Here is a 23,462-nt window from a genome sequence, read left to right on the forward strand (position 1 = left end):
AAGGATACTGCAGTGGGTTGCCATGCCCTCCTGCAGGGTATCTTCCTGACCCAGAGATCAAACCCAGGTCTCCAACATTGCAGGCAGGTTCTTTACCATTTGAGTCACCAAGGAGGCCCTAAATTAAATCAAAATAACATATACCTATATTTTCATACAGTAAAGTTCACACATTTTAAGTGTACAGTGTGATGAGCCATGACAAATGTCACTGTCCAGCCCCAGTGCAGGTCGAGCATGTGCAGCTCTGACCTCTGCAGTGAAAGGCCTCCCCACGCCATCTGTCCGCCTGCCTCCCATCTTACTCCCTTCAGGTCGTTGGTCTCTGCATTATGTCCAGGCTTTGTGGTTGTTTTCTGCAGGGGCAGCAAAATTGTCTGGTAGGTTCTGACTGTCATACTTGGAAACAGATGTGTCTGTTCTTTATCTTTTTGTATGAAGGAGAAGGCAAAAAAGGTCTTCTGTGGCAATTACAGAAAGTATAAGCCATCAGGTTTCATTGCCAATCGATTCATACATAGGTGTATAGTCAAAATCACATGCCCTATGCGTCCTGGCATTTTTAATGCATTGCATAATTTATTATGCTGTCTGCAGTGACACAGAAGTGGCAGTACGTTTTTACTTCATGTTAAAAATATAAAGTGGAAGGTCAAACAGTACATGAGGAGGCTGAACTGGGTGAATGGATGTATGAATATAGAAGGTTTCGCTGAGTAAGTTTGCAGGTTAGGCAGGTTAAAAAAAATTATGAATTATACTTGAAAGTATATAGTTTCTAAAATAAAAATGCAATACTAAAAATGATTAGATTAGAAAAAGTTATATTGAGAGAGCTTTTACTGCTATTCAGATATTTTACCAAATCCATGTCTGAGATATTTTATATTGGGTGCTATAAAAAGCACTTTGGGGTATTAAACTCACTTTCTGGATACTAAAGAGCAACAGATAAATAGAGTATGTAAAGACCAAAATGTGTTGTTTTCCTCAATTAGATCAATAGATTTTGTGGTTTGAGTTTGTTACTTTCCAGGGAAAAGCATCTGAAAAGGATTATTTTTGAATTTCGTTTTAAAGATTGCATTAGAATTTGATCGTGTATTAATAGAATATTTATTCGGTGAAGTGTTGCCTAAACTTTTTATATTTCTTCCCATAGGAAACATTTCTACTATCTTAGATCCCTATAGATCCCTATCCTACAAAGATAGAAGGATTTAGACACAGGATAAAGTAAGTCCATGAGGTGGAAGGATTAACTCAGACGTTGGCCACTGTCCCTGGAGTACAAGTAGAAAACTGTCAAGACTCATGAAAGAACTACTTTCCCCCTCAACATGTAGTGTGCAGGAGAGGTCTCCGTACTGCAGGAATCAGCATGTAGCCTTCACTGTGAACCTGAAAACTGATTTGTGTGTTAGAGTAATCTTGCTGCCATGTTGCTGCTGTTGAGTCGCTAAGCTGTGTCCACCTCTCTGCGACCCCATGGGCTGTAGTCCACCAGGCCACTCTGTCCACAGGATTTCCCAGGGAAGAGTACTGGAGTGGGTTGCCATTTCCTTCTCCATTTGTAAAAGGGAAAAATTTCTATTTTCAACTTTGGGCAATGAAGACTGAATGAATCCTTCACGCTTAAGGCTTTGCCTCACTATCCCATATTGATTCATTTCTCCAAGTGTCTTCCCTACCTTTTAACAGCAGGCATTTCCACAAATCTGTGTTTCCCTTGTAATGTCTGAACTACTGGCTTTCAACCTCAGAGGTCTTATTTAAAGAGACTTTATCCGGGGACTTCTCTGGTGGCCCAGTGGTTAAGACTCCATGCTCCCATTGCAGGGGGGTGCAAGTTTGATCCCTGGTGAAGGAACTAAGATCCCCCATGCTGAGTGGTGCGGCCAAAATAAAGAAGAAAAGAACGCTTATCTGGAAGCCCAGAGTGTAAAACGCACGAAGCCGAAACAGGTTTCTGGTTAGGACAGGGGCGCATTTGTCAGGAGCCCCTTCCTTCCTACCTGAGCCAGCATCCCTTCCCCCCCTGCCCCCCCTCCTCCTCCCAGGACTCTGCGGAACAGTTTGGTCCTTAATCTTTCTTATTACAGAATTCATTTTGAAACAGTTTACTCTCAGCCATTTAAAACAAACCCGGCTAGAGTGTTCTGTGTTTGTTCACAGACCTATTTAGCCGCCCACTCACAACCCCTGTCTCCGGGAACCATGGCAACACGCATGCGCGTACGAGGACGGCAGAGAGCCCAACAGCCTGGTCTGAGATAATAAGCTTCCTTACCTGAGAAACTTTTATCAGCCCATTTTACAAAGACAGCAAAAAGCCAAACCAGGAGGATATGGGGTCAGCTGTGTATTCTATCACTTTTGCATTTCTGAATGAATGAGTGTGACTTTTAAAGGTAGATCATCTCTAGCTGTTTTGCATCAGGTAAACCTCTTGTGAACAGATTGCTCTTACCTGCTGTAAACAGTGCTCTGTTTGGATTATATTTTCTGGATGTGTCAGTGTGGCTTTCAAACTGGAGTGAGGGAGTGAGGGCAGATGGAAGAAGTAGCTTCCGAGGGCATTAAGAGAATATCTTTGAGGCAGAATGAAGCTAAATAGCTTGGCTAATAGTGAAGTACTTGGAGTACCTTCCCTTTGTCTTTCCACTCTCATAACCCCAGTAGAGAGGACTTGAAAGTGGATCTGACTCTCCAGTTATTCCGTGAATCATAGCCGACCCTTGGAATAGGCTCCTCAGCCACGTCTGCTCAGAATTACAAGGTACGGTGCCAGGATATGGCCAAAGGATCCTGAAACAGGAGGGGACATTTTAGGAGGGGATAATAAGGCAAATAATTATTCAGATGTCTTTCCAGAAGAAGCTGTCCATTTTATCAGCATGGTGGAGCAGGGCCCAGTTACCAGAATTGGTGCCATGAGTCCTGGGCAGCCTGTCCTGAGACATTACTACCAGGTTCTCTCTTGGTGGAGGAAGAAATCAGTTCAGTTCAGTCTCTCAGTTGTGTCCGACTCTTTGCGACACCATGGACTGCAGCATGCCAGGCCTCCCTGTCCATCACCAACTCCCGGAGCTTACTCAGATTCATGTCCATTGAGTCGGTGCTGCCATCCAACCATCTCATCCTCTGTCATCCCCTTCTCCTCCTGCTCCCAATCCCTCCCAGCATCAGGGTCTTTTCCAGCGAGTCAGTTCTTTGCATCAGGTGGCCAAGGTATTGGAGTTTCAGCTTCAGCACCAGTCCTTTCAGTGAACACTCAGGACTGATTTCCTTTTAGGATGGACTGGTTGGATCTCCTTGCAATCCAAGTCCTTTCTTGGTGGAGGAGGAAACAGAGGTGTAAAGAAAAAACAGCCAGTGTGTTAGTGACCTTCTGGTTACAAAAAGAAAGATTTGATTTTTACAGAAAGAAAGGTTTTTAGCCCTGGATAAGAGAACTATTATTGTTGGATTTGGATTTTTTTGTTTTTGTTTTTTAGTATCTTTGTATGTGAAGGAGGCCCTAGGCGAGATATGTAGACATGCTTCACAGGGGCCAGGGGCCCAGGCGGGCCTGTCTGTGAGAATCCAAAGGCAGATGGTTTGGGGGGACTTCCCTTTCCCACTCCCCTGCTCACCATGACCTCGCCGTCTGCTTGATTCTTCGCCCTCTGTGTGTGCACGCTCTGTCCGACGCACATGCGCGATGTGGTCCCTGGCCTCAGAGCTGGGCTGCCGGTCTGTGTCAGCAACCCCTCACCCAGGCGCCCCCTCAAGATGATTCGCTTCGCCTGGCTCGGGTCCCGGGGCCCTTCAGGTTTGCTCCTGTCACATGGAGAGTGGGGTTGGGGAATGAGAAGGGCTTTGTAATGCAGACACAGCTGCTCAGAATTTAGCCCTGAGAAACAGGGGCCATAGTAGACATTTTTCCAAGTGGAGAGTTGTCTGAGCAGCCACTCTGACAGCTGTCTACAGGTAAAGATGTACTTGCCTCTTTATACAGATGGGTATAGAGTTAATTTACAACTTTGTATCAGTTTCAAGTGTACAGCAAAGTGATTCAACTTTATGTATATACATACATAAATATATATGTGTGTATGTATGTATATATGATATATATATATGTATATCATCCTTTTCAGATTCTTTTTCATTATAGGTTATTGTAAGATATTGAGTATATTCCTGTGCAATACAGTCCATCCTTGTTGGTTGTCTATTTTATACACAGTAGTGTGTATGTGTTAATCCCAAACTTCTAATTTTTTAATATCTTCTCCCCACCCACAAGCACCATCCCCTTTGATAACCGTAAGTTTGTTTTCTATTTCTGTGACTCTATTTCTGTTTTATAAATAAGTTCTTTTGTATCTTTTTTTTTTTAGATTCCACATATAAATTACATCATGTGATATTTGGAAAGGGACCTCTCTTTTGCCTTCCAAGCATTCTAGTGAATTAGTCACCCCTTGGTCAGGCTGGTGGTAGCCAGAGTCCACTGTCCCTCCAGCTATATTGGGCTTAGGGGAAAACTTCTCAAAAAACCTTTATATCAAGAAAGGCCTGTAACAACCTAGAGAGGTGGGAAGGGGTGGGAGGTGGGAGGGAGGTTTAAGAGGGAGGGAATATATGTGTACCTGTGGCTGATTCATGTTATGCAGAAACCAGCCCAATATTGTAAAGCAATTATCCTTCAATTAAAAATAAATAAATTTTAAAAAAGAAAGGCCTAGAAAATTAATTCCTGCTTGAGAAGGGTCAGATTGTATAGCTTTGCTCCCTTCATCAGCTCCAGCCGTAAGTTGGAGCTCTGCATTAAAAACCAGCAGCACATTTATTAAAGAAATGCAAGTCAAAACCACAATGAGGTATTTGCTCACACTGATCAGAATGGCCATCATCCAAAAAATCTACAAGCAATAAATGCTGGAGAGGCTGTGGAGAAAAGGGAACCCTCTTGCACAGCTGTGGGAATGTAAATTGATGAAGTCACTATGGAGAACAGTATGGAGAGTCCTTAAAAAATTAGGGGGAAAAAAGCTACCATATGACCCAGCAATCCCACTACTGAGGACACACCGTGAGAAAACCATAACTGAAAATGACACAGGTACCCCAGTGTTCATTGCAGCACTATTTGCAATAGCCAGGATCTGAAAGCAGCCTAGATGTCCATTAATGGATGAATGAATAAAGAAGTTGTGGCACATATATACAGTGGAATATTACTCAGCCTTTAAAAGGAACGGATTTGAGTCTGTTCTAGTGGGCTGGATGAATCTAAAGCCTGTCATACAAAGTGAAGTAAGTCAGAAAGAGAAAAACAAATATTATATATTAATGCATATATGAGGAGTCTAGAAAAATGGTATTGATGAACTTATTTACAAGGCAGGAATAGAAACACAGACATAGAGAAAAGACTGATGGATCCAGCAGGGGAAGGAGAGGGTGGGACAAATTGAGAGAGTAGCATTGAAACATATAATATACACTGCCATATGTTAAATTTTATGAAAATGAAAGAGGAGAGTGAAAAAGTTGGCTTAAAACTCAACATTCAGAAAACTAAGATCATGGCATCCAGTCTCATCACTTTATGGCAAATAGATGGGGAAACAATGAAAACAGTGACAGATTTTATTTTTGGGGGGCTCCAAAATCACTGCAGATGGTGACTGCAGTCATGAAATTAAAAGACGCTTACTCCTTGGAAGAAAAGCTATGACAACGTAGACAGTATATTAAAAAGCAGAGACATTACTTTACTAACAAAGGTCTGTCTAGTCAAAGCTATGGTTTTCCCAGTAGTCCTGTATGGATGTGAGAGCTGGACTATAAGGAAAGCTGAGTGCTGAAGAATTGATGCTTTTGAACTGTGGTGTTGTAGAAGACTCTTGAGAGTCCCTTGGACTGCAAGGAAATCCAACCTGTCCATCCTAAAGGAAATCAGTCCTGAATATTCATTGAAAGGACTGATGCTGAAGGTGAAACTCCAATACTTTGGCCACCTGATACGAAGAATTGACTCATTTGAAAAGACCCTGATGCTGGGAAAGATTGAAGGCAGGAGGAGAAGGGGACGACAGAGGATGAGATAGTTGGATGGCGTCACCGACTCAATGGACATGAGTTTGAGTAAACTCCGAGAGTTGGTGGTGGACAGGGAGGCCTGGCGTGCTGCAGTCCATGGGGTCGCAAAGAGTCGGACACGACTGAGCAACTGAACTGACTGACTGGCCATATGTTAAATAGATAGCGAGTGGGAAGCTGCTATATAACACAGGATGCCCAGCCTCGTGCTCTGTGACAACCTGGAGGGGTGGGGTGAGGTGCCTGTTAAGTGCCAAGCCCCACGGTAGGTATTTTATGTGCTAAGTCGCTTCAGTCATGGCCGACTCTGTGTGACCCTGTGGACTGTAGCCTGCCAGGCTCCTCTGTCCTTGGGATTCTCCAGGTAAGAATACTGGAGTGGGTTGCCATGCCCTCCTCCAGGGATCTTCCCGACACAGAGAGTGAACCCATGGCTCTTATGTCTCCTACATGGGCAGGTGGGTTCTTTACCACTAGAGCCACCTAGGTCATCATTTTAATCCTCACAACATTCCTGCAAAATTGGTTTTCTTAGTTGCATCGGAGGAGATGGAGTCTGCACAGGGGAAGTCACGTGTCCAAAGTGAGGCAGCCTGTGAATGTGCCAGAATCATACCAGGTCGGCCAGCTACAAAGCTCATGCCATCGCTGTGGTTTCCAGAGTCAACAGTTGCTAGCAGACATGCTCTGTGTAAATGGGACCGGAGCCATCAGGCTAAACAACACCCCACTCCACACAGTCGAGGGTAATTCATATCCACTGAGTAAACAGACCATTCTGGGCATGAGTTCCCTTGTGTCAACTTGCCTGTTCTAAGAATTCTCAGTATATACCTTGGAGCTCAACCAGAAGTTCAGTGTGAGGCTGGTCTTTCTTGAGCTCCATCCCGAGGGCCTTCGCTAATAAACTGGAGGGACCTTCCTGTGAGGTTTCACTTAACAGGACTCACCCTTGGCATCTCCCAAGAGATGACTTTTTCAGATGGCCCTGACATACCTTGTCCCTATGTCTCCAGGGGATTAAGGGGCACAGTGACCCCACCGCATAGGCTCACTGCCTTGACACCCCCTCTTCCTCCTACCCTGGGCCTGAGGCAGGGGTCCTCCCTGAGTTGTCATAGAACCTGCACCAGCATCTCTTAGAGCAGCTGGTCCCAGGGTCTTTGCCTGTGTCCCTGCCTCTCTTCCCACCCGACTAAGAGCAGGGTGCTCTGGCCTACTCATCTTGTAGCCCGAGAATTTATCACACTTTTTGGACAAGAAGAATAGCCATAGCATGTCATAGTTGACATTTGCTATATGCATGTTGAAATAGGTACTGTTGGTGAGTAGGTGAGTAGGATCCTTACCTTAAAGGCAAGGAAACTGAGACACAAAGATGTTCATTTACTCTGAGTCACAAAACTGTACAGGATTCTAGATTCATGCTTTTATACCTGGAGAAAAACATGATCCAAAAGGATACGTGCACCCCAGTGTTCATTGAAGCACTGTTTACCAGTAAACATACTGTTTACTGTTTACCTAAGCGTCCATTGACAGGGGAATGGATAAAGAAGATGTGGTACCTGTTTACAATGGAATATTACTCAGCCATTGAAAAGAATGAAATAATGCCATTTGCAGCAACATGGATGGACCTACAGTGTCATACTGAGTGAAGCAAATCAGAGAAAAAGAAATATCATATGGCATCTCTTATATGTGGAATGTAAAAGAAATGATATAGATAAGCTTATTTACAAAACAAAGAGACTCACAGACTTAGAAAACGAACTTATGGCTGCCAGAGAGGAAGGGATAGCTAGAGACTTTGGGAAGGTCATGCATAAACTGCTACATTTAAAATGGATAACCAAAAAAATCCTATTGAATAGCACATGGAACTCTGTTCAATGTTATGTGGCAGCCTGGATGGGAGTGGGATTTGGGGGAGAATGGATACATGTATATGTATGGCTGAGTCCCTTCACTCTTTACTACAACATTGCTAATTGGCTATATCCCAATACAACATAAAAAGTTTTAAGTGTTTAAAAAAAAATTATAAGGCAACTATGCTCCATTAAAAGTTAATTTTAAAAAAAAAGATTCATGCTTTTGTCCAGTACTCTGAATCCTCCACATAGCAGATAATTAATATTTGCAAAAAGATACACGTGTAGTATCAGTCGCTGTATATTGAGGTGATGATATGACCCGTGACATGCTTAAACCTGTGCCATAATGAGCTGGGTAGCGATGATGCTCTCCCACACCTCCGGCTCTGTCATTCCAGGGGTCTTCATCCCTCATGCTTGTACAGTGGAGGCATGTGGCACTCTGCCTGTGAACATGGATTAAAGAGGTGTGATGAGGGTTCTGGCTCTCCCACTGACAAGCGTCACCTCTGTGGGCATGTTACTTATCCTCCACTGGAAAATGGGAATCATAGCAGCACTTCCCTCGTAGAGTAATTTGAAAGGAGAGATCATGAATGGAATAACTAAAGGGAATAATGTAAGTCGCCATTCCTGGGACACAGTAGCCATTCACAAACACGAGTTGTCATGGACATTATTTTTAAATGAGAGCACTACTTTCTGTCAGTGGACAGGGAGTTCTGAGCCAGTGTGAACGACACTAACATTACTTCAGTCTGAAGTTTAAGGTCATCAAACTCAGGGCAGAGATGTCTGAACCCAGGAATTCCAGAGCTAATGCAGTCTCCGCCCAGTACCCACATCTTTGTCCTGATGCGCCAACTGTGAGATTCAGGGACCCTGGGCAGAGAAGGTAGCCAGAGACCTTCAAGGTCAGTACCAGCCATCTGGCGAGTGGTGGCTTCAGAGGTGAAGTGGACCGCTGCATAGCAAAGGCTGTCAGGAGATCCCAAAGAGACCAAATGCTAACTGCCGACAAGAGCTGCCATTTATTGTACTGTTGGCATGAAATTGGCACCCAGTAGAGATTCGTTCATCCCCATGGAAAAGGAATGCAAAAAGCAAAATGGTTGTCTGAGGAGGCCTTACAAATAGCTGTGAAAAGAAGAGGAGCAAAAAGCAAAGGAGAAAAGGAAAGATATTCCCATTTGAATGCAGAGTTCCAGAGAACAGCCAGGAGAGAGAAGAAAGCCTTCCTCAGTGATCAATGCAAAGAAATAGAGGAAAACAACAGAATGGCAAAGACTAGAGATCTCTTCAAGAAAATTAGAGATACGAAGGGAACATTTCAGGCAAAGATGGGTTCGATAAAGGACAGAAATGGTATGGACCTAACAGAAGCAGAAGATATTAAGAAGAGATGGCAAGAATACACAGAAGAACTGTACAAAAAAGATCTTCACAAGGCAGATAATCACAATGGTGTGATCACTCACCTAGAGCCAGACATCCTGGAATGTGAAGTCAAGTGGGCCTTAAAAAGCATCACTACGAACAAAGCTAGTGGGTGTGATGGAATTCCAGTTGAGCTATTTCAAATCCTGAAAGATGATGCTGTGAAAGTGCTGCACTCAATATGCCAGCAAATTGGGAAAACTCAGCAGTGGCCACAGGACTGGAAAAGGTCAGTTTTCATTCCAATCCCTAAGAAAGGCAATCCCAAAGAATGCTCAAACTACTGCACAATTGCGCTCATCCCACACGCTAGTAAAGTAATGCTCAAAATTCTCCAAGCCAGGCTTCAGCAATACATGAACCGAGAACTTCCAGATGTTCAAGCTGGTTTTAGAAAAGGCAGAGGAACCAGAGGTCAAATTGTCAGTATCCACTGGATCATCGAAAAAGCAAGAGAGTTCCAGAAAAACATCTATTCCTGCTTTATTGACTACGCCAAAGCCTTCGACTGTGTGGATCATAATAAACTGTGGAAAATTCTGAGAGATGGGAATACCAGATCACCTGACCTGCCTCTTGAGAAACCTGTATGCAGGTCAGGAAGCAACAGTTAGAACTGAACATGGAGCAACAGGCTGGTTCCAAATAGGAAAATGAGTACGTCAAGGCTGTATATTGTCACCCTGCTTATTTAACTTATATGCAGAGTACATCATGAGAAATGCTGGGCTGGAAGAAGCACAAGCTGGAATCAAGATTGCGGGGAGAAATATCAGTAACCTCAGATATGCAGATGACACCACCCTTATGGCAGAGAGTGAAGAGGAACTGAAAAGCCTCTTGCTGAAAGTGAAAGAGGAGAGTGAAAAAGTTGGCTTAAAGCTCAACATTCAGAAAACTAAGACCATGGCATCTGGTCCCATCACCTCATGGGAAATACATGGGGAGGCAGTAGAAACAGTGTCAGACTTTATTTTTGGGGGCTCCAAAATCACTGCAGATGGTGACTGCAGCCATGAAATTAAAAGACACTTACTCTTTGGAAGGAAAGCTATGACCAACCTAGATAGTATATTAAAAAGCAGAGACATTACTTTGCCAACAAAGGTCCATCTGGTCAAGGCTATGGTTTTTCCAGTGGTCATGTATGGATGTGAGAGTTGGACTGTGAAGAAAGCTGAGCACCGAAGAATTGATCCTTTTGAGCTGTGGTTTTGAAGACTCTTGAGAGTCCTTTGGACGCAAGGAGATCCAACCAGTCCATCCTAAAGGAGATCAGTCCTGGGTGTTCATTGGAAGGACTGATGCTAAAGCTGAAACTCGTAATACTTCAGTCACCTCATGCGAAGAGTTGACTCATTGGAAAAAACCCTGATGCTGGGAGGGATTGGGAGCAGGAGGAGAAGGGGATGACAGAGGATGAGATGACTGGATGGCATCACTGACTCAATGGCCTTGAGTTTGAGTAAACTCCGGGAGTTGGTGATGGACAGGGAGGCCTAGCGTGCTGCCCTTCATGGGGTCGCAAAGAGTCGGACATGACTGAGCGACTGAACTGAACTGAACTGAGAGATTCGTTCTTTCATTTATTCATTCAATAGCGTTTACTGAGCCAGGCAGTGGTCTAGGCTCACGGAGTCAGTAATGACCTAAAGAGATAAAGATCTATCTATTTCTGTCCTTTTAGTCTTTATCTGCATCATCTTAGTCAATAGACTCATCACAACAATTCCGCGATGTAGCTTTTATCTTTCCCATTTGATAGATGAGAGCGCTGAGACTCAAAGAGGTTATACCTCTCCCAAGGCCTCAGAGCTGGAGAGTGGTGAACCTGGGATTTGAATCCAGTTCCTTCAGATGCTGAAGTCCATTCCCTATCCACAGTTTGATACTGCCAATCAAGGGAATAGCAAAAGCTGCAATTATATGTGTTGGGGGGAGAGGAGGGGTATTCGTTAATCCAGAAATCCAAGGAGTTGTCATAGTTGTCATTGTGACACAGCAGTGTTTGTGATCATCGACTTGCAAACTGCAAGAAGCTCTAGTTGTGGCTTTTAGACTTTGCCTTTGATCCAACCTGATGTGTCTTTGCCCTCAACAAAGACAGAAACTGTTAAGCCTAGGTTGATGACAAGACAGAAACTCTGAACTCGGGTGGCTCGTCTCCAAGTCTGCCTGCTGAGAAACTAGCCCCTGGGTGCCCTCCAGAGCCTGGACAGGGCCAGTGGGCACCATGCCTGTTCAGATGTTGTCCAACCCAGGGACCTAGTGCTCAAACGTCAATAATTTTGCACAGAAGGAGTGAAATGCTCTGGTCCGCCCGAGGCTGTGGGTGGGGATGCCCAGAGCTTCTGGCCCATTTGTTTAGGCCTCTTGCAAGCACTGGGAAGTAGCATCTCATGGCCACTGAAAGGGAGAAGGGAGAAGGCAATTGATCATTGCAGTGGGATATGAGAGCCCAAAAGTAATGCTCTTCTGGGTCAGGGTCTTGGTGGCCTCACTTTGTTTCCGAGACATGCCATTGTTTCTCACCATTGTAGCCAGCACTCTCTTTACAAGTCTGCTTGTTCATTCTATCCATTCCGAAGCTGTTCCATTGCATGCTGATTCCCTTGACATAAGCTCACAGGGCAAGGGCAGTGCAGTCAGGCGGGAAGGACATCACGGCAGCCATCAGGAGACGGGCCTTTGTCCTGGCTCTGCCCCAGCTGGCGGGCACACTGGGCAAGTGCCTTCGCTCCGGGGCTTCCCTTTCCTCATACGTTAAGCAAAGGGGGCGGAACTGGATGGGAATATTTCCTGTGATTTCTCCTGGCTTTAAAATTGTGAGTTGTTTACTGAGTATTAGCCGAAAGATTGATGCTCTTGAACTGTGGTGTTGGGGAAGACTTGAGAGTCCCTTTACAAGGAGATCAAACCAGTTAATCCTAAAGGAAATCAGTCCTGAATATTCATTGGAAGGACTGATGCTGAAGCTGAAACTCCAATACTTTGGCCACCTGATGTGAAGAGCTGACTCATTGGAAAAGACCCTGATGCTGGGAAAGATTGATGGCAGGAAGAGAAGGGGACAACAGAGGATCAGATGGTTGGATGGCATCACCGACTGGATGGACATGAGTTTGAGTAGACTCCAGGAGTTGGTGATGGACAGGGAGGCCTTGCGTGTTGTAGTCCATGGCGTCTCAAAGAGTTGGACACAACAGAGCAGATTAACAACAATAAGCAGCCCTAAAATGTCTTTGCCCTATATTCAGAACCACATTTTCCCTTCTCCTTACGAGCAGCATTTCTTCTACTGCCTCAGTGCCTGTAAGAACAGTCCTTGATGTTTGATGACTCTGCTGAATGAATGAGTGGCTATCCAAGGAAATCATGAATGAATGAAACCACTATCACAAGCTTGTACAACTTTCAGACTTTGGTTCTTAGTGTTTCAGTTTGGTTTGCTAGGAGGACTAGATGACCAGTACGGGGCATTTGAGTGGTGTGGGCACAGAGAAATCAATTTCTTTTTTTTTTTTTCCTCTCTTTTTTATTTTTTAAATTATGAAAGTTGATAACACATTTACAGGAGACTTAGAAAATACAGAACAAGGTTACATATAGTTCAACTATATATTACAGTTATTTTTTAAGTAGATAAATTAAGATTTTTAGTTGGAGTTGCAGTGTCAAACTCTCCAAAAGTAATGAAAATGAAAAGTGAAGTTGCTCAGTCATGTCTGACTGTTTGCGACTCCATGGACTGTAGCCTACCAGGCTCCTCCATCCATAGGATTTTCCAGGCAAGAGTACTAGAGTGGATTGCCATTTCCTTCTCCCAGGGCATCTTCCCAACCCAGGGATTGAACCCGGGTCTCTCGCATTGCAGGCAGATGCTTTACCATCTAAGCCACAAGGGAAGCCCAATAGAATGAATATAGAGAGGTAGAATATAGTGGGCCTGAAAAGCACTATGAAACAATTCAACATAATTAAAATTTATATATTTTTCATACAACAGTAGGATACAAATTCTATTCAAGTTCCTATAGACTATAAATCAGGAGATACTGGAACATATCCAGAGACATAAAACAAGGTGCAAAAATTTGATGGTCTAAAGATATTGCAGTCATACAGAGTCTGTTCTCTTATCACTGTTGAATTATGTTAGAAAGCAATATCAAAAGATATTTGAAAACGACCAACATCTTTTCAGGTGCTGTGTGACATTTACCAAGAGAGATCTTTGACTTGGCCATTGAAAGCCTCAGCAAAGTTAAAAGAATGAAAAAGCACAGAGAGTGATTGCAGAGGAGAAATCATTTAACTGAGAAATTGATATCAAAGATACTTTTAAAAATCCCATCTATGGAGAAGTCAATTTGTAACTGTTGTTGTTGCTGTTAAATGCCCTATTTTCTACAAATATGGAAGAGTGTGCACAGAGTTTTGTCATCACCTTTTTTCAATAATGAAGATTTTTTTCCTCATCACTGATATTTTCTTATTTAGTTTTAATGGCAGCATCCTATCTATTGTAGGGTTTACTGTACTTTATTTAACCAGTCCCTTAATTTTACACATTAAGTCCGTTCAGGTTTCTCCATATTATAATCAACATATCTAAATATTCTAATTTACTTTGAAAATAAAATATACAGGCATGTCTCATTTTATTGCACTTTGTTTTGTTGCCTTTTTTTTCCCCCCAAATTAAAGGTTTGTAGTTACCTGCATTGAGCAAGTCTCTTGGTGCCATTTTTCCAAAAGTGTCTACTCCAGTCCCTATGATATGTTTTGGTAATTCTCACAATATCACAGACTTTTTCATTATTATCATACTTGTCATGGTGACGTGATCAATGATCTTTGACAGTACTGTTTTGTTTTGGCCTTTTCAGCAATAAACTATATTTTAATTACAGTATGAAGATCATTTTTTAGTCATAGTGCTGTTACTGCACCTCGTGCTGTGCTCAGCTGCTTCAGTTGTGTCCGACTCTTTGGGATGCTGTGGACTTTAGCCCGACAGGCTCTTCTGTCCATGGGGTTCTCCGGGCAAAAATACCAGATTGGGTTGCCCTGCCCTTCTCCAGGGGTTCCTCCCAACCCAGGTATTGAACCCGCATCACCTGTGTCTCCTGCATTGCAGGAGGATTCTTTATCCACTGGGAAGCCCGTTGCGTGCTTAGTAGACTATAGTATAATCTAAGATCTTCCGGACCCAGGGATCAAATCTGCATCTCTCACATCTCCTGCATGGGCAGGCAGGCTCCTTACGAATAGTGCCACCTGGGGAGCCCATAACTTTTATATGCACTGGGAAACCAAAAAAATTTATGTGTTTTGCTTTATTATGGTGGTCTGGAATAGAACCCACAGTATCTCCAAGGTATGCCTGCATTGCTTTGTAACAGGAGAGATGTTTTCAGTAGATAATACTGACCTCATGACACAGTGGGCCCTGCCTGCTTCTCAAACGGTGGATGAGGCTACGGGAGGGCCAGGTGGAAGCGGCAAGTGGGAGGCACCCTTTGCTTGCCACCTGCAAAGAAATGGTGATCACCCTTAGTTACAGCGTCAGCGGAGGAGAGGAAGGCTGTTTGCACACATCCAGAACACTTCATCTTTCCTCTCGTGAGCAGAACCAAGAGAAAAGGTGAAGCTGGGTTATGTGGAAGAGGACCCAGTCACAGATTGGAGACCTGGGTTGAAGCTCCCCTCTGCTGCCTGGCCTCAGAGCGAAAGCTGAACCTCTGGACCAGGATTTATTTTTCAGTGAATGGGAGTGTTAGTGTTATCATTAGTATTGCCTGCCTTTCCATCACTGGTTTGGAAGTTGGAAGTGGGAGAGCTTGTGAGCCGAAAAGGAAATCATAGACCCAAGGTTAATTTGAAGCCTTAAAGCAAATGTTGTGCAGAAGTGAACTCCTGAGAATATGGTCTCACTAGATCTGTGTGTGCTGTCTGTCTCTGGAGCTGTGACCTGGAATACATCTAGAGTTAACAGTGGTTTTTGAGAAAATCCTTGCCTTACACAGCACCCCTATGAACAAGAAGCAGAAGCAGTAATTCCACCCTCCACTTTGTGCATGTTTTTCAACTCCTAATCCTTGCCAGATGTAGACTGGCGGGGAGCCCAGACGGGGAGTGCTTTCTGATAGAGCTCGTTTTGTTTCTGTCTCCCTCCTAGACAAGGAATTCCTGAAGGAAAAGGAGAAGTTAGAGATGGAGTTGGCAGCAGTTCGGACCGCGAGTGAGGACCACCGGAGACACATCGAGATCCTAGACCAGGCTCTGAGCAATGCCCAGGCCAGGGTCATCAAGCTGGAAGAGGAGGTGAGCCCGCGGGAGGATCGGGGGGTACAGGGGGTGGTGCCCAGAGCCCCAAGGGCCTCCATGTCCGTTTCCTAACCCAGCAACTTTAACCAGAGCCAACTCCAGGGGAGCAATGTAGGCGACCTCTCAAATAAAAATGAGTAAAAACAGAGCTGATTCACCTCAGAGTCGGGCAAAAGATGAGAGGCAGTGGTGAATACCGTCAGCAAAGAGCTCAATCTCAGCGATAAACCCAGGCTGCCGCCCACTGCCTGGCAGGTGTCCAGGGGCTGGAAATAAATGGAAGGACTGGGAACCACTGGTGCTTGTGGAGAAAAGAGACTCAATTAAGAAAACAGTTCGAGTGTTGTGTCTTTGGGTTCTCTCGTGCATAAAAAAGGCCCAGTCTTCTGACTGGGTGGGGTAGGAGTGGTGTTCTGCAAACCTGTCTCCGGTTTTTAGAAGTTGGCTCAGTTAGCAATGACCACCACCCTTCCCGCCCCTCCAGTCCAGGAAATATTGATGCTGCTCAAGCATTATGGGCTTAGTGCTTTTTTGATGAAATCAAGCCTTTAGGTGAACTTTTGAGAAGTAGAAAGTAAAAGTGTTCATCTCTTAGTTGTGACTGACTCTTTGCAACCCCAAGGACTGTAGCCCACTAGGCTCCTCTGTGCACGGAATTCTACAGGCTAGGATACTGGAGTGCGATACTGGAGTGGATACTAGAGTGCCATGCCCTCCTCCGGGGGATCTTCCCGATCCAGGGATCGAACCCCAGCCTCTCACCTTGCAGGCAGATTCTTTACCATCTGAGCCACCAGGGAAGAACTTTTCCTTTAAGCCTGACCAGGGAAGGAGAATGGCCATTCCTGAGGCCCCAGTTCCAGGATCCAGGCTGTAGATAGCACAGCACAGAGGAGCTGGCTGCACAAGCCCCTGTGTGGTGGGGCTGAGTTGAACAGACCTGCTGTGGAGAGCAGGAACTGGAAGTCAGAGAGACACATGACTGAAATACACTCCACCAGAACCCAGCTGGTGCTTGACACACAGCATGCAGTATTGTTACTAACCTAAGTGCTTTTATTCTTGTTGAAAATGAAAAACTGTTCCTTCCAAAAACATCTCCTGGTGCCAAGTGACTCCAGTGTCTCAGCAAACTTCAACTTCAAGCCTGAAGCAGTTAAAGGCAAAGATTGTTAAGTCAGTAGTACTTGTTTTTCAGTTGCTCAGTCATGTCATGTCAGACTCTTTGCAATCCCATGGACTGCAACACACCAGGCTCCTCTGTCCTCCACCATCTCCCAGAGTTGGCTCAAATTCCTGTCCATTGAGTTGGTGATGCTGTCTAACTATCTCATCCTCTGCTGCCCCCTTCTCCTCCTGCCCTTAATCTTTCCTAGCATCAGTCTTTCCCAGTGCATCGGCTCTTCCCATTAGGTGGACAAAGTATTGGAGCTTCAGCATCAGTCCTTCCAGTGAATAGTCAGGGTTGATTTCCTTTAGGATTGACTAGTTTGATCTCCTTGTAGTCCAGGAGATTCTTAAGAGTCTTCTGCAGCATCACAATTCAAAAGCATCACTTCTTTGTCCTTCTTTATGGTCCAACTCTCACATCTACATAACTACTGGAAAAACCATAGCTTTGACTATGTGGACCTTTGTCGGCAAAGTGATGTCTCTGCTTTTTAATACACTGTCTAGGTTTGTCATGGTTTTCCTTCCAAGGAGCGAGCATCTTTTAATTTCATGGCTGCAGTCAGCAGTGATTTTGGAGCCCAAGAAAATAAAATCTGTCACTGCTTCCACTTTTTCCCGTTTTATTTAAGTCAATAGGGTTTTGTCCATTAGACCTATCCTGTTAAACCCCACAAGTATTATGTACAGTTTTTTCCTAGCAACTTATACTTAATTTTCTCCCCCCGCCTCTATTTTTTGGCCACACCATGTGTTATGTGGGATCTTAGTTCCCCAACCGGGGATCAGACCCATGCCCCCTGCAGTGGACGTGTGGCATCTTAACCACTGGACTACCAGGGATGTCCCCATGTACAGTTTTAATGCTAGCATGAATATCTCAGGCAACAGCCCCAGAGCTTTCCCTGTCACCACCAAGCAGCTCATTGAATAGGGAAACATTTGCTACAGAAAGTGACCTCAACCCCTGAAGGACAGGAGGTCCGCTTTGAGCAATGGAGGCTGGGACTCATTATCAGTATAACTAAGATCATTTCTCAAGGGCCCATCTCCATGTGGAGTGAAGAAAAATGATTATTTTTTAACCTTTTTCTGTTAATATTTCTATTAAAGCCAAAGTTGTGAACTCCTTGAAGACAGGTTCTTTATAATTGCCACTATAGGTCTTCCCTTGTCATTATATTTATACAAGATCTTTGCTTGACTGATTGTATATAACTTCTCCAAAATGGCTCATGTGTCTGGCTTCCAGTATCCTCCTTGTTCTTATTAAAGAAGGGTGTTCAATACAGTATACTAATGCATATATATGGAATTTAGAAAGATGGTAACGATAACCCTATATGCAAGACAGAAAAAGAGACACAGATGTATAGAACAGACTTTTGGACTCTATGGGAGAAGGCGAGGGTGGGATGATCTGAAAGAATAGCATCAAAACATGTATATCATCAAGTGTGAAACAGATCACCAGCCCAGGTTGGATGCATGAGACAAGTGCTCAGGGTTGGTGCACTGGGAAGACCCAGAGGGATGGGATGGGGAGGGAGGTGGGAGGGGGGTTCAGGATGGGGAACACGTGTAAATCCATGGCTGATTCATGAAAATGTATGGCAGAAACCACTACAATATTGTAAAGTAATTAGCCTCCAACTAATAAAAATAAATGAAAAAAAAAGGAAAAAAAATTAAAAAATGTTTTGTGTCACATTGAAAGATTATACTGTGAGGAAGCACATGCTTTTAGAAATTATCAAATGTATTAATAATTTGCCAATCTACAGAAGGTTGGTATGGAACAGTTAAAAAAAGAAAGAAGGGTGTTAACTCAGTTCGGATGGCTCACACTGAGGGCTTACCGTAACTTTGCACAATGCTTGAGTGCTTGGACGTTAAAGGCAGACCACATGAGTTAGAATCCTGACCCCAGGATGGGTAAATCAGCTGTGTGACCTTGGGTGAATCACTAACCTACTCAGTCCTCAGTTTTCTTATCTGTTAAATCGAGATAGTAAGAGTTTAGCTTCTACTGTCACTGGGCGGATTAAATGAGATACTGCATATAAAGCACAAGGCTTGGCATGCTGTGCTTGCAAAATGTTGGGTGATTAATTACTGTTATGCCTAATCACCCTCATCATTACATACTCCTTGCTGGGCTTAGGACTGTTACAAGGGTGAATGAGAGAGAACCATGTCTTCAGGAATCCTGCAGTTAGTTAGAGTTAATATTAATTCATTCATTTAACAAATATTTACTGAACTGGATGGCAGGTACTGTCCCAAGCCTTGGGAACATACTGCGCACTCTGCCCCAGGGAGACAGATCTTGTGGTACTTATATTAGTATTTTAGGGGCTACACACTCAGAACAGTATACAATCCAGGACATGGTAAGTGGTATATGAACAGTACTCACAAGATATTCTATCAGATGAGGGTTTTCTGCAGTCAGTAGGTCCTCAGGCGACCAAAGTCACAGTGAATGAAAAGCCAGAGGAAAACTGAGCCCAAGAGCAGGTGTGGAAAAGGCTGTTGCTGTCTGCACTCCCTGCAAAAGGTCAGAAGCCTCTCCTTTTTTATCGCAGTGGCTTTGGCTAGGACACAGGCATTGGTCCCGGCAGGACTGCCTGCTGAATTCAGACACCGACCTTCACAGGGAGCAAGTACTTTAATCACTAGCATGTTCCAGCTTGCCAGTGCAATCGGGTTGAACTCAGGATCTGAACCACCTGCCAAGTGTCTGTACACCGAGGTGCAGAGTGACAGGAAATAGCATCTGGTGTCTTCTCACCCAGGACCAGATCAGATAAATGCCTCAGTCTGATTTTTGGCCCCAGCCAATCCCCAGCAAGTTAGAAATGTGCCTGGAATTTATGAACATGGACCAGACACCTAATTGGGAGAAAACAAACTCTGAGGGTAAGAATTTGAAGCTGTTGATTGATGGTTCTAAATCCATACCTGACATGACATTTACATAAATCATTTTTACCTTAATCTGCCTCTCCTCAGTTATTGTGTGGTTTGCATGTTCATTAGGCCCTTCCTTCTCTCCAGGGCTGTCAGCCATTCATCCATAAAGGGCTTGGAAATCTTTAGGAGAAAGTTATTTCCAAATATCTATAATAAGAAATGTTTATACACAAATAGATACACATACATATATACATACAGACACAATCTCTGTTACAGTAGTAATTGATACTTATAGAAAATTTGACAAATACAGAAGAGTAAAGAAGATGAGAAATTATTATTCTGCTCTACAGGTAAACACAATTAATGCTTTCATTTCCTTTTTTCATACATTGATGATAGACATAGTTGTGATGATGTTGTATATAACTTTTGATTCTATATTTTTAGTTAACATTATTGAATAATCATTTACTCATAACACTTAAAAATTCTTTATTAACCTCATTTCCAATGCCTGTACAAGCTGTAATTACTAAGCAATAACCAGGGATTGAGCTCAGAGCTGTATAAATGACCAAAAGCCGGTGCCCTCTTAGGGTCTTCAGTTCAGAGCATCCCAGCCGTTTTAGGTGTAACTGCTGGCCTTGGCCTAAATCTTTTCTGTTTCAGCATGGCTTAGTTATAGGAGTGGGGAAAGGACAGCATCTCCAGGTACTTCGGCCTTCTCTCCTCCCCCTGCCCTCACCTCCACACCAGCTTCGAGAATCACTGTCTAAATCCCGTGCTCCTTTTTACTCTGCTCAGCTCCGAGAGAAGCAGGCATATGTGGAGAAAGTCGAGAAGCTGCAGCAGGCCCTGACCCAGCTGCAGTCGGCATGTGAGAAGCGCGAGCAGATGGAACGAAGACTGCGCACCTGGCTGGAGAGGGAGCTGGACGCCCTGCGGACCCAGCAGGTGAGGGGCGGGGCGGGGCGGGGCGGCGCATGCGTGGAGCGGTGCCTGCTGCCGGAGGGCTTCGCTCTGCGCTGGGAGCCCAGGGCTAGTGAGAGCGTCTGTTCTCGGCGGTCCAGTCCCTTGGAGGGACAGAGGTCCTTAGAGAAAGCAAGCGGTCACCCCTGGGGGCTGGGCATAGGGGAATGCAAGTATAGACGGCTTCACAGAAGACAACTTGGAGTAGGACTCGGAGAGATGAGCTTGTTGGCCATTCTGCGGGAAGCATCAGGGATAGAGGAATTAAGTGCCTAGAGGAGAGAGGTGTGAGACACGTGGTGAGTCCAGCACAGCCGGGGGAGCGTGCCCAAGGAGCTGGCTGGTCAGGAGGCAACTGCCAGTTTGTGGAGGGCGTTTGCTCAGGTTGGGAAAGTGGATTCTTTTTTCCCCCGCGTAGGATCAAGGGAGGAGCCCTCCAGTGATGTCAGAGGAGGGGCTGGAGGGTCAGGTGTCAAAGTCAGGAAGGCCAGCCTGAAGGCTCTTAGTGTCTTCAAGGGTGTAGATATGGTGGGAGTCAGGGTGGGGGGCACCTAGAATGGGGGTGAGATAAGGCGGACATGACCATCAGTGAGTTTTCAGAGGTCAAGGACAAAAGGAGTCAGGACAGTCCCGAAAGCTAGTATTGGCCATAGGTGCTTAGTCCTTCTGCTGCTCCCTGTTTCCCTGGGTAACAGCTGTTCCTATAATGCAGCTATGAAGAAGCTCAGATGAAAACACCCCAGCCCAGGGTCCATGTGGGCTTCGACATGGGCAGAAATCCTCCAGCTGGGCCAGACTCCTTTACAAGCTAGTTAGGGACTCCTGGCATGTCATCGGCCATCGCTGTGGGCCAAACCCTCTGTGCAGCTGGTGAAGGGTGTGCTGTAAGTTTGGAACCAGGGAAATGCGAGACAAGGCTCCATGGAATTATCTCGGGGACAGCGCGAGGTGGTTATGGTTGAAACACTTGAAAACGCTTGAAAGCACATGCTCAGGCCAGTTCAGCCCTTTCTCGTGGCAGCGCACACAGCTCCCTCTGCACATGTGTACTTGACCAGAGATGGAAGTGTTGGCGAGATTGCCCAGAAAATTCAGGAGCCCACCCAGGCCCCCGCCAACTTGGCTTCTTAGGAGGAAGTGAGTCTGTCTCTGGACTTCCCATCTGTCTAACATGTGCCACATTCCCCAGCATTTCAGGGCCACCCTTCGGCTGTTCTCTGTTGCTCAGTTATTGAGATCTTAAGCTTCCCAACTGAAGGGTAGGCTCTCTGGTGCCCAGTGCTGTGCCAGTACCTGGTGGGTATTTTCGAGTTTCTGGCTGACAGAATAGGCACATCTCAGTACTTAAAGCAAAAAAGAATGTTCCTTTCCAGTTAGTGTGCCACCCACACCTACAGTTAAATTACTTACCCCTGGATCTTCTATTTTGAGTGCCGTGAAACCAGACTCTTCATTTCAGCTCCTCTATGTATTCTCAACCATCTCTCCCCCACTGATTACTCTCGGGATTTTTGTCAGTGGTATTGCTGTTATAGACTACTCTAATGAGCTGCCTTTTTACATGTCTCCTTGCTAAAGAATGTGAGAGTTTTCCAAGAGGATATACCTAAAAATGGAATTTCTGGATAGTGAATGCATATGCTAAACATTGCTAGATATTGCCAAATTGCTCTACAAAGTAAATGTACCAATTTCTTATCTGAAATGTATAAGAATATCTTCCTGAACATTATCAACAACATTTAGTTTTGCACAATGTCTTTTTCTTAAAAAAAAAAAGAGGAAAGAAAGAAACCAGACTCAACTCCATTATCCTTGTTATATATCCAGAAGAAATGTGAAATTAACATTATGTGGAAATATCTCTATTGCCACAGAGGCCTGTTCCCATATGCACACTTAGACCCTTGCACAGTCACATCCATTTTTTCCTTAGACCAGCAAACACAACGTTCCCGCTGTACATAAAGTCAGCTGCCAGATTTAGGCTACCTGGGGAGGACAGAGGGCTTCCTGGGTGGTGCTAGTGGTAAAGAAGCCGCCTGCCAATGCAGGAGACGTTAGAGATGCAGGTTCCATCCCTGGGTTGGGAATATCCCCTGGAGGAGGGCATGGCAACCCCCTCCAGTATTGTTGCATGGAGAATCCCATGGACAGAGGAGCCTGGTAGGTCCAGTGAGTTGCAAAGAGTTGGACACGACTGAAGCGACTTAGCTTTGCATGCATGCACTGGGAGGATGGAAGTTTCAGAATTGGGACTCTTCAAGTATTATGCGACTTACAGTTTGAACTTGTCTTTGGAGGGGTAGCAGACCCCAGCTGTGTGTGGATGACATGAGACCAGAGAAAAGGGAAACAATCTTTAAACAGAACTGCCCAGCATTTCTTTACATTAATATTACAGGGGGGGTTTTGTTGTTTTTTAATGAGAGTGTTAATCCATCTCCTCTGTTATGAAAGGCACTTGAGGGTTTCCCTACTTTTCCCTACTCATTAAAAGGATAATTTTTAAAAATTTTTTCCTTTAATGCTTCATTTTCTCAGTGAGCATATTCCCTAGTGGCTCAGACAGTAAAGAATCTGCCTGCAATGCAGGAGACCCAGGTTCAATCCCTGGGTCAGGAAGATTCCCTGGAGAAGGGAATGGCAACCCACTCCAGT

General features: G+C 44.6%; 1 protein-coding gene across 5 annotated transcripts in view; it reads left to right on the forward strand.

The window, feature by feature from the left end:
• The window catches only part of AMOTL1 (angiomotin like 1), a 207,099-nt gene that overhangs the window by 158,239 nt on the left and 25,398 nt on the right, over positions 1 to 23,462 (forward strand). For all 5 annotated transcript variants that reach the window (XM_065946303.1, XM_065946307.1, XM_065946304.1 and 2 more), the window contains 2 exons: positions 15,592 to 15,737; positions 20,637 to 20,786. In XM_065946303.1, the coding sequence (XP_065802375.1) occupies positions 15,592 to 15,737; positions 20,637 to 20,786 (296 nt within the window). The remainder of the gene's footprint in view (positions 1 to 15,591; positions 15,738 to 20,636; positions 20,787 to 23,462) is intronic.

This window comes from Muntiacus reevesi, chromosome 9 (assembly GCF_963930625.1).
Source record: "Muntiacus reevesi chromosome 9, mMunRee1.1, whole genome shotgun sequence".
Lineage (NCBI taxonomy): Eukaryota > Metazoa > Chordata > Mammalia > Artiodactyla > Cervidae > Muntiacus > Muntiacus reevesi.